General features: G+C 30.5%; 1 protein-coding gene across 1 annotated transcript in view; it reads right to left on the bottom strand.

The window, feature by feature from the left end:
- Ipo9 (Importin 9) overlaps nt 1-15,742 on the bottom strand; it is an 87,566-nt gene that overhangs the window by 27,694 nt on the left and 44,130 nt on the right. The window contains exons 13-18 of the mRNA XM_076476947.1: nt 12,135-12,213; nt 11,572-11,652; nt 7,112-7,259; nt 3,459-3,537; nt 3,207-3,355; nt 1,968-2,096 (exon numbers count right to left, since the gene is read on the bottom strand). Coding sequence (XP_076333062.1) covers nt 1,968-2,096; nt 3,207-3,355; nt 3,459-3,537; nt 7,112-7,259; nt 11,572-11,652; nt 12,135-12,213 — 665 coding nt within the window. The remainder of the gene's footprint in view (nt 1-1,967; nt 2,097-3,206; nt 3,356-3,458; nt 3,538-7,111; nt 7,260-11,571; nt 11,653-12,134; nt 12,214-15,742) is intronic.

Raw genomic sequence — 15,742 nt, 5'->3', positions numbered from 1 at the left:
TTTGAGTTAAAATTCTTGTTGTTTTTTTTAATGGAATCCTCTGTACTAGTTTTATGGGGTCAATGCTAAGGATATATCAGATGCAAAAATTATTAAATTTTATGATTTTAAGATTAAAGATTTAATTTCCAGAAATTGTTACCAAAAAATGACTTAATCACACTAGAATTACCTAAACAGGAAAATAAAATCTACTTAAATAAGGGTTATCAACACCTGTGTAATATTTAAAATTATAATAAATAATTAAAAACAATTTTTTCTATTGACACAATCTAAACTTTATAACTAACCAATATACAATATAATTGGAAAAAAAATTAATTTTACCTCAATCTCATAGTATTATAACATTAAATATCAAGGACCAGCAATTCAACAGCATTTTCTATTTACACAATCAAAACAACACACTACAATTACAAATTTCAATGTGATCTATGCCATCTTCAGATTACAAGACACTTACCATACTTTTACCTCTTTTCACACTGCTTCACTGTTATTTACATATTTCCTTGGTGTACTTTTTCTTTTTTTTAATTATTATATCCTGTTGTATATCAACACATTTAAAATACAGATTGAAAGAACATAAAGCAACACATAATAGAATATAAAGTCAGCTGTAGCCAAACATGTAAAAACTAACCAATATAAGATATTATGGAAAAAAACCAGCAATTCAATATGCTGATATATGTTGGGATATATTATAACAATTACATATAAAAAGTAAATCAAAGAAATATATAAAAAAGTGAAGTAATGAAAACGTATGGCTGGTAAAAGTCTTGTAGGTAACTCCTAAAGATGACACAAATCAAGATGAAACCTGTACTTGTAAAGCATTGTTTTAAAGTGGAAGCTGTATGGCTTCAATAAAGTTTTAATTGTAAATAAAAAATGTTTTTATTTGACAAAGTTCTACACATCTTGTGGTAAAAAAGTAGATTTGTGTAAAAAGTTTTTCAAAGAGATGAAATGATTTCCTAATATATTAGTACTTTTTCTATTAAAAGGCACTTTTGTGAAACTATATATCCATATGCATTAACAAACAATGAGTATATTTCCCCATACATTACATAACACATGAACTCCATCCAATCTGAGAGCAATGAGTATATTTTCCAATACATTATATAACACATGAACTTTATCTAGATTGAAAGTCAGTCATCATTTGGTCTACGGAATAAAATTCTATTCCTTACAAATGTTATTAAGATATCTGAATTTAATAAAATTTATTCAAATTTCATTGTAACTGCAAAACATTGTTGACATAAATTACGAATTATAACTTAAGTATTAAAATTGAATGCAATGAAAAATACATTAGTATGAAATGTAAAGATACACTGTTTCAGTTGTTTTGTTTATTGCAAGACCAAAGCTATTTAATGGGCTATCTACCCTGTGCATACTATTGGTATAAAAACCCACTATGGTATCAAAATACTTAAATTTGTGTTAGATAACTGAAAGAACCCTGACAATTGCTTCAAGGTTATTCAAACATTAATTGTTAAATGACACACTAACATTCACTGAGATACAGTAAAAAAATCTTAGATTTCAAACAAACAAAAGTATACATGTTTGTCACTGTTAAAGTGCCTTACAATCTTTTTAATTTCCTTTTATTTTCATTTATTTTTTCCTTACAAAAGATTAATTTAACATGAAAGCCACTTTTCTTGTCAATACTTGTCTTACATAAAACTCAACCTTATAAGTGCAAAAAAGCCTTTGTAATATCCTTAAAGCAATAAAATAATTGAGAATACAATAAAATTAGAATAATGTAATAAATTTATTATGATAAAAATAAATACAAATGAAACACACTAACGTACATTAATTTTGCAAAAAAACCACAAGTACAAACAAAATATGTTTACATATGATAATTAACAATACAAAATCAAAAATGGAAACACTAAAGAACTTCACCTTCATACCTGAACTGTTGTATTGTCATCTGTATTAAGTATACAATGAACAGCTGCAGGAAATGCTTGTGTAATTAAGGCTTCTAGCAAAGGCTTGGAACTACTCCGAACAACAGTTTGTAGAACATCTAATGACACCTGATGACAAAAATGTTTTATAACATAAAATATAAGTAATTAAAATCAACTGCATTTTTTCTTCTTCTTCACAGTATTACTGTATTAAAAAATATATATCTTCAATAAACTTCATAAATATTTAAAAAACAAACAAACTTGAGAGCATTTCTGAACATGTGATACACCTTATGCAACGGTAAACCACAGTATTGCACATTCCAAACATTTAAAAAATTATTTTTAATTATTATAAGGTTTCAGGGGTTTATCTGATATTGAAAACCAAGAATAAAGCATGCCATTATTATTTGAATTGCATGGCCTAGCGCGTTAAGGCGTGCGCTTCGTAATCTGAGGTTCGCAGGTTCGCGCCTGAGTCGTGCCAAACATGCTCACCCTCCCAGCCATGGGGGCATTATGATGTGACGGTCAATCCCACTTTTCGTTGGTAAAAGAGTAGCCCAAGAGTTGGCAGTGGGTGGTGATGACTAGCTGCCTTCCCTCTAGTCTTACACTGCTAAATTAGGGACGGCTAGCACAGATAGCCCTCGAGTAGCTTTGTGCGAAATTCCAAAACAAACAAACAAACAAATTATTTGAATTTTTTAAAAATTTATATTTAATTATTATATAGCTTCAAGAGTTTACCTGATATCACAAGCCAAAAATACTTGAAATTTGTTTGAAATTACATTCAACTATTATATGGTTTCAAGAATGTACCTGATGTTAAGAATAAAACATACTGTTACTATCTGAAACAGGATGATTAATATTATAAATTTAAGGGCAATGGTACTCTAAGAAATACAAAATAAGTTACATGTGGTTTTTGGTTTGGACTTCACTTTCAGTACAAATTTAGAAAAATGTAATAAATTAATTCCAACGTAATGAGTGTGGGTAGTTGAATGACTTAAATGAAAGTTAATGTAACAACAAGTGCAAAAGAGAAGAAACAACTAAGTGCTATTTATTTCATAAATAAATAGAATTCTTACTTGTGATATATTCTTAATTTCAAAAATTCTTAAACATGAATATTTTAATACTTAAATTATCGAACGAATCTGTATAAAGACCATCACTGGAAACTAACATAGAGTTCAACAACTAAAAACAACTCACAGCTTGTAAACCCATTGTTATCTTATCAGTTGGTGCATTTAATATTGAAACAATGGTGGGAAGTAATCTTTGCAGGACACTTCCTTGACAAGATGGAATGGTACAGAGTTCTTTAAAAATTTCTTGAGACAAGGATACAAGCACTGGATCTAGAAATATGAAAAATAAAAATTCATAACGATAACAATAAAACCTTTCATACTGTATACTTTCATAACTAAAAACAATAAATTCTATATAATTTCTACTTACCACTACTATGTTTGAGAAATACTGCAATGGCAAGTGGGAAAACTTTTCCTTCTACAGTTGCTGTGAAGTCCTTGTCAATCTGAAAAGTGTAGAAATATTGCTTTACAGCATACAAAAGAGGCCACTGATAAATTTACTTAAAGCATTTATAAAATGGAAGTTATTAAAGTCCACAAAATTTTTAAATAAACCTTTTCCTGCTAAATACAAAGTTTACATGTAATTCATACTTATGTACAGAAGAGATGTGATATTCAAATTATTAACTTTCTTATGACACTGTTCAGCATGGTTATAAGTGTTAAATAAAATATGTTACAGTTACTTCTGTTAATCAAACAACCTAAGTTTTAATGAGTAGGAACTTCAAAATACAATTCAACTACCATTTATCAATAAAAAAAATATTTTCCAAGACTTTTCTTTACAGCTTGCCTTCAATATTAATTTTTAATAAACGAGAATTTGTGTCTGGAAGAAAAACTATAAATATTAAAAATTGCAAAATTATTGTTGGACTTTAGAAATCTACAAAATCTTAACCTTATTTAGATGGGTCACAGGTCAAAAGCCATGTCATCATATTTGTTGATTCTAATTCAAACTTTTATTGAACTATTATTTTATGAATTTATGTTAAGTCTGATATCAAACTGTAGTTTATAATTCAAATTTTTATATTATGCATTATTTAATTTCTTACTTTAAAAATAAATATTTAAAAAACACTACTAACATTGATTTTAATGTGTCATGTGGTAAGCTGAATGCAGCACTGGTTCAAATTATATGTCTGTGAAGTCAAAATACAAAGTCTAAAGCTTCATATAAAAAAGGACTTCAAATTATCAATACTTACAAGCAAGAATAAAAAATAAGAACCTTCTCTTTTCTCTTTGCTCATATATTGCTCATTTACTCAATCAAACACAATATCCCTGCTCACCCCATATTTTTGAAACTGGTCCCTTATATACACTTCTATATGACATATGAATAACCATTCAAAAGCTCAGAATGTCCCTTTGTGGCTTTCTCAGCCATTTTTCAAATATAACTAGCATCAATTATTTCTTTCAAAGGAAACCTTTGTGCTGGTAAGTTGAGTCATTAACCTGCTCAAAATTTTATATTTTACTAGATCCAAATACAGCTTAGTTACTAAACATAATAAATTATAGTGAAATTCTATAGTATTGATATAGTAATTTGATTTTTTCTTATTCAAATGTATACATGAAACCTAAAAAAAAAAACCCATCCTCCACATGCAAAATGCCTTAAGGCTTAGCAAGCTACAACAAGCAGCAACCAAGTACACAGGCCATAACCAAATACATAATTGTTTACTTCTTTATTTACTGTTCTTTATCTTCGAAAAATAAGATGAATGTATAATAAATGGAAAGTGATTTTATTTTTCAAATACTAGTCCATTAAGCACAACCAAGACAGACAGGTTATTTTGTAAAGACTAAAGCTCAGTTTTATATTGATGAATATGGTAACATGAGTGTTTGTTTGTTTGTTTGTTTTGAATTTCTTGCAAAGCTACTCGAGGGCTATCTACACTAGCTGTCCCTAATTTAGCAGTGTAAGACTAGAGGGAAGACAGCTAGTCATCACCACCCACTGCCAAATATTGGGCTACTCTTTTACGAACGAATAGTGAAATTAACCGTCAGATTATAATGCCCCCACGGCTGAAAGGGCAAGCATGTTTGGTGCGACCAGGATTCAAACCCACGACCCTCAGATTACAAGTCGAACGCCTTAACGGGCTTGGCCGTGCTGGGCCAGGTAACATGAGTGCACTGCATCAATGCAATTTCTTTAATGTTAGCCAGGCATGACAAGAAGGTCAATATAATAAAAAATAATGAATATATACATAAATGTATGATGTTAATAGATTTATGCTATTCAGGCTAAACATTTGTGTTTGAATTATAATTTGTAGTTATTCTTGAATGAAAATAAAATTTATATTTATTTCCTGGTGGTCATGAGATCAGTCTAATCAACTGAACACATATAGATATTTGGTAATGAAAATAACATAACATATAAAGTTTTTCTTAAAAACTATCTGGACATAAGAATTTTACATGTGAGATTTGAAAATTTTCTGATGCATAAAAGTATTTTTAATCTTAAAATGCAAATTACTTTGCATGTTAGATAGACAACATATGAAAAGAAAAAAGGAATGAGAAAAAGATTGCTTAACAAACCTTAAGAGACTTTATAAAAAATCTAATATTTTGCAAATGAAAACATGTAATGTTTACTGATAATCTGTCAAATTTCATGAACATATGCTTAATAAGTTACAAGTTACAACATGAAAACTATAACAAGCACAAAATGGTTTCAAGGTCAGTCCCAGGAACTGTGGCTGTGCTGAGAGTTAAATAGATGTTCATAATTTCTGTGTGAAGACTTAATAAAGTAACATGTCCTTATAAAGTGGTTAAAAAGTACCATTTTATATTTTAAATATTCCAAAAAGAGCACATGTATTTATTTGAGATTTTAGTGGTTTTACTTTTCATTAATTAAACAAGGTACAAATACCTCCCTAATGACTCTTTAATTCTTTAAAAGACAAAAAAGGTTTGTCTGGAAAATGACAAATAGCATTTTTTACTAACAAGTAAAAAAGCATATCTACTACAAGTGTGTCACCTTAAAAACTGTCCTACATTTGCATGGTAATGTAGAAGACAATACAGTTACCCTAAAACAGTGTAATATCTTTGACTGGACCCTGCTACAAATAAGAAATATCAAGGACTAAATTAGCACATGATGTCAACCACATGTAATGTTCTGCACTAGAATTTTAGAAATATTTTACAATTTTGTGAACATTAAATATATATCATGATAGTGAGATATAAGGTATTTTAAAATCACAAAGAAGTGAAAGCACGATTCTTTTATTTTAAGAGTAAAACTACACAAGTTTGCCAAAGAATGATTCTTTCATAAAACTGCACAAAATAATATATGGCCTATCTGTGTTGGTCATCCTTATTTTTTGAGATGATAAATTAGAGGGAAAACATCCAGTTAGTAGCACCCACAAGCAACAGGGATTGATTGGATTATCATACTTATAACGTACACATGGTAAGAAAACACAAACTATAAACCTTTGGTTTATAGCAAAACCACAGCCAAGGGAACGGGCTTGGAGAAATCAGCGTATTTCTGTCCATCACATTAATCCTATGCTCAACATAGCCCTTGTCAAACAAAGGAATCACTTTTAATAGGATTAATGAATAATCATAATCAGTATACAAATTCAAGAATAGAAATTGCAGTAATAATTACAATTAGATGGAAATACTTTCAAGCCAAAAAGAAAAAGAATTGGCAAACCATTTTTCTATAGTTTATTTCAAGTGGTTTAAAAAATCCAAGATGATTTTGAAATTATATTATTATTTTAAGAGTTTCAATAACAATCTCACCAAATTAGCTTGGAAATAATTTCATTATGGTAAAAGTATGAACAATACTACTTAGAGAACAAATATTAAAATTTCTTAATGTTTTAAAAATGTGACTGTAAACTTTTATATGATAATTAGCATTCTTAAAAAAAAAAAATGACAATGCAAGTTCATATACATTATACTTACAGATAAAACAATCTGGATTGCTTCCATTGCTAATGCTAGTACTTCTGATGAATATTGAGTTGCTAATGATAATAGACCTTCCATTATAGGGGCTAGATATGGACCTATAACTGATGTTTGATTTGATGTCTTCAAGTGGTCACAAAACCTAATTTAAGGATCCAGTGAATTAAAACAAGTTTTTTTTTTTTAAATAAAATCTAGTCAGTATGAAGCTCAGTTTTCTTTCAATATTTTTAAAACATCACAATATAAATGAATATTTGGATACTTGTTTTTGTCATAAAATGTATTTTCATTAACAACTGCAAAGATTTAAATAGCATGTGTGAATCAATGAGAAATGCATATTATATATAAAATAATGCTGATGGAACTTACAAAAGAATACTGTATCCTAATTATACTTTAATGACACAAAATACAAAAGTATTAAAGAAAGTCAGTCACTAACACACTTTTGATAGTAGTTCTTTGTTGAGAAAAAGTTTAATATATCATTTGGTTGTTTCGACACTATGTAATAACTCTTTCAAAAAAGATCTCGATTTTTAACAATAATGTATTTTACAAACTCATTCCTTAATTCTTTTGACCCAGGTATCTTTTACTGTGCATGACAAAGTTTTGGTGTCTTAGAGTCAAAATTTTATTAAACTACTTTTTGTTTATTTTATAGCAATTAATATGGCATAAACATTTAACAAATAATCCCTATTTTATTAGTATACAATTTTTAAGTTCTTAATTGTATAAGGAAGTATTTTTAAAGATCCCAAACTTCTGGCATCACACAAACACATTTTCTTGGGCCACATTCTCTATTTTATCTACCTACCCTTCAAAACGTACAAAATTAAGTGTAAATTGTTCCCCATAGAACTGTTATAGCTCAGACAAACCATAGGTTTTGTAACCCTTAATTTTGCTTTGTTATAGCGTTATAAATAGAAAATCACATCCCCTCCTGATACACCTCTCTCTCTCATCCTTTCTATTAGGCTTTGTTAATAGTTCTCTCTAACATTTCATTATAGATTACCTATAACAAATAGAAAGTAAAGATTTTCATCTATTAAATGGAGTATTGTATTACATAGCATTCTGAACAGGTAAGCATCAATTTCACTCACAAAACTTTGGTTCCACAAGGATTGCAATGATTACCTTAGATGAATTTGTAAAAGCTCTTATCACATAGTTAGAAAGCCATAAAAATATTGAGTTAAGAAAAATTGTCTGCTTTTTGCATGTTGTCTGTGTTCTTTTGTTCATTAGTTACTTAAATAAAATTATTTAATGCACTACGACCATTAGTATACAATACATAGGCTTAAATGTCCTTGACAATTCACAGTGTGAAAAAAGATTATTAGTAAGTAATTCATTTCTTGTTTTTTGTGTTTCTTCTTTATGCATTATTATAAAAGTAACTACAATTTAAAAACAAGAATCATTTTAAGTTAGTTATGATTAGATTAGGTAAAATAAACTATATTAAAAGTGGTTTGCAAAGCACACACACGAACACCACGTAAACTGCGTAATTCTATAGCATAACTTGAGCCTCAAATGTCACAAGGTATTTACAGCTTATTGTGACATGGATAGTAATTACATACAGTTCAAAGGACAATAAAACAATAAAAATTAATTATCAACAGAAGTACATTGCTAGGAGCTTACAGATTCTTCAGATAAATTAATGTAGTTTTGTGTTACAACTTGAAGTCATTTTAAAGAGAAAAACAGGGCAATTTAAATTTATTTAAATATTTTTTTGTTTTGTTTTTTTGTTTGGTGGTTACAAGGTCAGTCAAACCAACTGATCAGGTTTTGAGATAGGGTGGAGAAAATAACATGTAAAATAAAAAAATGTTTGAATAAGTTTGATATATATTTAGGAAGTTTTATTGATTAAACAAAAGAAATTTTTCATCTTAACATGAAAACTACTTTACACACAGACTTATTCAAAACAAATTCTCAATATAGTGATGAACAAACCTCTAATTTATTAAAAATACTTCACTAAAAGATATGATTTTTGTATGTGAAATACACTTATGATGTTAACTGCCAAATTTTGTGAAAATATATACACACTATATAGAAGTATTAAATCTATAGATACTTTAAATGAGTACAAAGAGATTACATGGTCAGTCCATGTTAACAGGGTTAAGATTTTATTCAAAATGTTCTGTAAAACAAAACAAACATACTTTATGACTGAAGTTTCAATTTTATAAATGCCTTGCATCACATCCATGTCTTTACACATATTCAAGTTTCATATTAATTAAACTTTACTGTAGTTACTTTCTGATATCATCTGAAGCAAACCTGCATATAAAACATTACTTTGTTTTAATTATTACAGCATAACAAAACATACCATAAAGCTTAAGTATATTTCATTAAATGATCTCATATTAGGGTATGTATGCATAAGATGAAAGAAAATTCCAATTTAATAATCCTATTGTTATCAGTTAAGCTTAATGACACTATCCACATAAAAATAAGAGCGTTAATAATATTGCTATAACGTTCAGACTTATTTTTATATGTAATTCACTAAGTATTTTTTAAATGGACCATAAGCTTTTCTTGCACTTTATCAATGTGTATGTGTCAAACTCAGAATTGGCATCAAATTCACAATCTCATTATAACAACAAATTGTCACTAGCTAAATTGAAGCAGCTGTGCACTTACAACATTTGTTTGATGCCAATATTTCAGCTGTAAAAACTACTATTTACACCACCACTACATAGCCACATAAATAAAACATCTGGTAAACAACACGGAATAACTACAAAAGAAGAAATAATTGTTCAAATTAGATAAAACATCTTCCCAATTTCAGAAATGGTCAAATGTCGCCAGGACGAGTTAACTGGTCCTTCCTAGAATAAACACAACATGCAGAAGCCAAATAAACTCATATCTCCCAGTTAAGGGGTTGAGAAAAGTGCTTTCATAGAAATGCCTTGGTGCAATTCAATGGTTTGTACAAAATAACAATTTTAAGTTACAGAATTATTTATAATTACACAATGAAAAAACCCAAAAACAAGCTGAAATGTATCTACAGCATTAAAACTAAATATATTAATATTCACTTCAATGGGCTAAGACATAATGATAACTCTCATGGCCTACTCAGGTATTTCAATAGTCGGTCTTAGCAGATTTAAATTTTAATACACACTGACTTCATCTGAATATAAATAACAGTGAATGTCTTGGTGAGTCATTTTAGAGAATGCAGATGACTAATTTTGTGAATAATATGGTATATAAATTAAATTTTGAAAACTAGTGCAAAATGCTTTAAAAACTACAACAAAAAGTTATGTAATACAATGATACAATAACAATTCCCTTGACAAACTTGGACTGTTAAATATATAAACTTTCATAAGTAATATAAATGCTATTCTTTAAATATTTTGAACCAGTATCACAAGTTACAAAAGATAAAGAATTCTTCAAAATAATATGTTAATATGTCACCTGTTCATTGTAAAATTACATGAATTAGTTAATCCTTCTGTAATGGGTGGGCATAAATGCACATCACTGTATTTTACCAAGATATTTTTAAAATTTAAACTATATTTTTTTTAATGTTTTACCAATTAGTATAGCTAATAATGGTATACAAGTTTTAAGTTCTTAATTTTATAAGACAATATTTACCTAAATCCTGAATTTTCCCTAGTGTGAGAAATGTGATATTTTTCTCTAGGCATTCTCTCTTTTTTTTTTATTCACCACCTCTCCAGTAAGAAAGAAATTTAATGTAAGATACTCATTACAAAATTATCATTGCTCAGACAAACCATGACTTTTATTGCCTTTAATTTTATTTGGTTACAAAGCCAAGCAGAAAATTAGACCATTTTTGCCACACCTACCTGTTGCATCCTCTCTTTCAAAATTTAAGTTTTGTCTTGCATTTAATCAGTGATGTCGAGAAAACCCACTTGTAGAGAAATATATATGCAAAAACAGCTCGTTTGGGTCGAGAAAATATTTTACAGGATAGAAAAAATAAAATATTAAGTTTCACTGCAAACAAACATTTCAGATGTATGTAGGAGGTATTAAATATTACACAAATGATATTTGAGATTGTGAGGATGAAAAATATACTCACAAACAAATTTTCAGTAAAAAATACTTCATCAGAAACCAGATTTTTGTGCACAAAAAAACTTGTAATGTTTACTGAAGGTCTTCCAAAGTTTGTGAAGAAACATACAATGCATTAAAATTTATAGTACACATACTTAACATGTGCAAATACGTGTACAAACTTCATGCATCATACACTGAGCCCTTCGTGAAAGGGTTACAAGGAGTATAAAGATGAAGCTCTAACAAATAATGCAAACATATTTATTTATTGTGAATACAGTGTTTTTATTGTTAATTAAAAATCTCACCCCCACACAGCTCTCACAGCTGATACCCTGACACTAGAAGGCTGCGAAGCTTGAAGTCCACTGACTGTGACTTGAAGAAATCTACGATTAAAAACAAGAAAATAAATAACATTTTAGAATTAAAGATGCATCTCATGCTTCATAGTGCCAAAAATAAAATTTGAATAAAGCATGCTAACACTGTCATACATAAATTTGACAAATGCTATCAAAATCCAAATTTAAGAAAAAATAAAAAGTACTATCTATGCATTTGAAAACAATGTTGGAACAGTAGCTGCAAAGATAAAACACCAAGTAAAAAGACAGAAAACACTCTTTTAAATTACACCATCAATGCAGAATAATATATATAAAAAACTGAACTCACAAATACTGTAATGATAAACTGAGCTCACTATTAATTCTAATAAATATTTTTGTAGCTTAGGAAAACTTATTTCTCTTTTAAAGCTTCATTAAAAACAAAGTATTACTATAAATGCTTTCTTGAACTTTTATTTCAAAACATCTATGCTTTAAGTTTGATATTCACTTTTACACAATTAATAGCATCAGTTTACCTTTGAGTAAGGTCAGGGGACATTGCTATAGGATACCTGCTTGCTGTCCAGAGGCATCGGCCAACTAAAAATGGTGACACTAACAAATGAAAAAGTAAAATACAAATTTATATATACATGTGTGTGTGTGTGTAATAATGAGTATCAACTTACATTATAAAGTCTGCACCTATTACAATTACAAAACTTCAAGCTTATTGTTGTAAAAAACAAAACATGGTAAAGATCAGAAGTGACAAGACTTTAAAACATTTTCCAGTAAAAATAAAGTAGACTACAGTTATTTTCAAAATTTTCTTTTATACTTTCTGCCTCAACCCTCATTATGGTTATATGTTATTTTTAAATTATGATATTTGATAATGAGGCTGTAGTTTTTTTTTTGCTTAGGTCAAAATATTATAAAGCTAATATTTTATCATTTCGTAACAATTTAATTAAACTATGCTATGATTCTACTTTTATTTAATGCTAGTAAACCTAATTTCTATCATCATACATCAATAACATAAAAGCACAAAAGAAATCCTGATACTAGAAATTTCTGAAGGCAAGCTTAGAGGTATGTATACATAAAAAAAGATATAAAGTTTTGGAATATTCATTACACATGCCCTCAGAACCTAAGATTACAAAATTGACAAATTGAAAAACACCTATTCAATTAACGTTTAGTTCCTTTATGAAAACTTTATATAAAAAAAAAATCACCATGATATATTTTAACTATTTTTATGTTTGAGTCATGATAGAAAAGACTTTTTTTTTGTAGATATTGTAATTATTCTGAGATTGAATATTTCAAAATTGTTTACTTTTCTTCAGAACAAGAGTGAGGAGCAATTATTTTAAAGTAAGTGACTGATTGATTGATTTAGTGTTTTATGGCACAAAGCAGCTAGGTTATCTGTGCCAAACGTCCGTTAAAAAGGTGAAAATAAAGTAAATGTAGTAAAATACATAAAAGGAAATGAAGGTAAAACAAAACATCATTGAAAAACAGAAAAAGTATAAAACCAATGTTGACACCTAGTTTACAATGTTAAGAGAGAAAGCAGAGTAAAAGAAGTTGTAAAGTACTTACTCTAGCAAAATGGTAATGATCATAACCCGCCAGGAAGACTAACAGGTAAGTTCAAAAACCACCGTCAGTCACCTGAAGTTGGCCTTTCCAGTCCTGGTTCCGGGTTATGTGTCATAGCAGCTATTATCAAAATGTAAAATAACAGAAGTTTTAAAAGACACATTGCAAAATCATAATAATGAGTAGCCAAATGTCCAGTAAAAAGGTAAAAGTAAAGTAAATGGAGTAAAATTTGTAAAAGTAAATGAAGGTAAAAGCAAAACATCAATTAAAACAGAAAATGGCATAAAACCAATGTTGATATCCAGTCTACAAAGTTGTAAAGGACTTCCTGTAGCAAACTGGTAATGATCATAACCCGCCAGGAAGACTAACAGGTAAGTATAAGAATCACCGTCAGTCACCTGAAGTTGGTCTTTCCAGTCCTGGTTCCGGGTTATGTGTCATTATGGCCAGTACTGAAAGGTAAAGTAGCAAAAGTGTTAAATGACATGCAGCAAAAGTGTAATAAGAACTTGCCAGGATGACTAACGAGTAGTTCAAACATCTAGTTCAAACATCTAGTTCAAACAGCAGCGTTAGTCACCTGAAGTTGACCTTTCCAGTCCTGGTGTCGAGTTATTTAATGTTCTGACCATTTTCCAATGTCAAATTGAACAAGAGAGAATGAAACTGTAAAAAAGGAACCACAATTAAAAAGGTGTAATGATTAAATATGCAACACTTAAATGAGATTAAAAAGATTAATGGCCATTAAAAAACTAAAAACTTTATCAAGATGGACAGTGTCACCATCACCAATAACACTGTCCAATGTTACTGATAAACCCTGGGAAAAAACATGTTTAAAATATTGTCGTCGTTAAAAATTGTAACGACGCCAAGAAAGTAAAATGTGGCTGAGAGTGATTTGAGTGTTACACAAACTAAACATTGGTACATCAGTTCCAGATAAAAGAAAACGATGAGTTAAAAAACTGTGACCAATGCGTAGTCTAGTCAGAACAACTTCCTTGTTCCGAACTTTACATAAGCTAGATGGCCAAAGCCCAATATAGGGTTTTATTTGAAAAAGCTTGTTGTCGCGTTGCTCACTCGAAGTGGACTGCCAGCTGGCAGGGAGCCGAGCCTTGAATACAAGACCATAGTCCATGTACGGAATAGGCACAGTGGTGATAGTGCTGGAGCAGATAGATTTAGCTGCCGTGTCAGCAAGCTCGTTCCCGCGAATATCAACATGGCCTGGTATCCAGAAAAACTGGATAGAAGCTGCAGTTAATGAGAAATGGGCCAGTCGATTTTGAATATCAGCGAGAATAGGGTGTGAACCAACGTGTAGCGATTCCAGGGCCTGTATAGAACTAAGCAAGTCAGTATAAATAGTGCAGCTGGAGTACTGCTCAGCTGCAATATGATCCAGGGCAAGAGATATGGCATACAGTTCAGCAGTGAACACGGAAGCTGTAGAGGGGATTCTACGCACAACTACCGAACCGCAGCAAACCATAGCAGAACCCACTGAATTACCTGATTTGGAACCATCTGTATAAATGGGAATGGAATGATTGTTTGAAAGATGTTCATTAAATAAAAGACGATACTTCCAATCTGGAGTATCTGCCTTTTTCAGATGACTGAAAGAAAGGTCACATTTGGGGGCTGTAATAAGCCATGGTGGGATGAGCCGACCTGTGGAATCTGCAATGTTATCCAAGGACAGACCCAATTCATCCAATTGCGCCCGGATGCGAAGGCCAAACAGAGCAATGGCAGATCGTCTGTTCTGAAAAAGTATGGCCCACCGAGGAAGGAAAACACATCCCCAGGTAAGATGCTCTGTTAAGGAACAAAGTTTCGAAGAATATTGTAAAGATAGTTGCAAATGGCGAAGGTGCAGAGAAGGTTCATGAGATTCAACTTATAAGCTTTGAACTGGAGAGGTACAGAAAGCCCCAGTGCAGTCAAAGTCGTTGGTGATGAATGGGGTCCAGCATCTTTAAGGCCAAGGGTCTGGCAGAGCCATAGACCATTGATCCATAGTCGAATTTTGATTGAATAAGAGCACGATATACCTTTAACATCGATCTGCTCCCCAACTGGTAGAAGAGAGGACATGGAGGATGTTCAGTGCTCTTGTACATTTGACCCGAAGCTGCTTTAAGTGTGATATAAAGGTCAGCTTACGGTCAAAGATAAACCCCAAGAACTTGGTCTCAGGGACCACTGGCAGCGAAACTCCACCGATATGAAGTTCAGGATCAGGGTGAATACCCCGTTGGCAGCAAAAGTGCATGCATACGGTTTTAGAGAGAGAGAAATTAAAGCAGTTTGTCATAGTCCACTTCAGTACACGATTGAGGGCAGGTTGTAGTTGCCGCTCAATATATCTCATGTTTGATGACTGACATGAGATGTGAAAGTCGTCGACATACAGCCCATTCACAATAGTGAGAGGGAGTTGTTAAGTGATGGCATTTATCTTTATACTGAAAAGTGTGACACTCAAAACACAGCCCTGAGGGAC

This window comes from Tachypleus tridentatus, chromosome 13 (genome assembly GCF_004210375.1).
Source record: "Tachypleus tridentatus isolate NWPU-2018 chromosome 13, ASM421037v1, whole genome shotgun sequence".
Classification (NCBI taxonomy): domain Eukaryota; kingdom Metazoa; phylum Arthropoda; class Merostomata; order Xiphosura; family Limulidae; genus Tachypleus; species Tachypleus tridentatus.
Note: the sequence above shows the minus strand (reverse complement) of the source record. Positions and strands in the feature narration are given on the sequence as shown.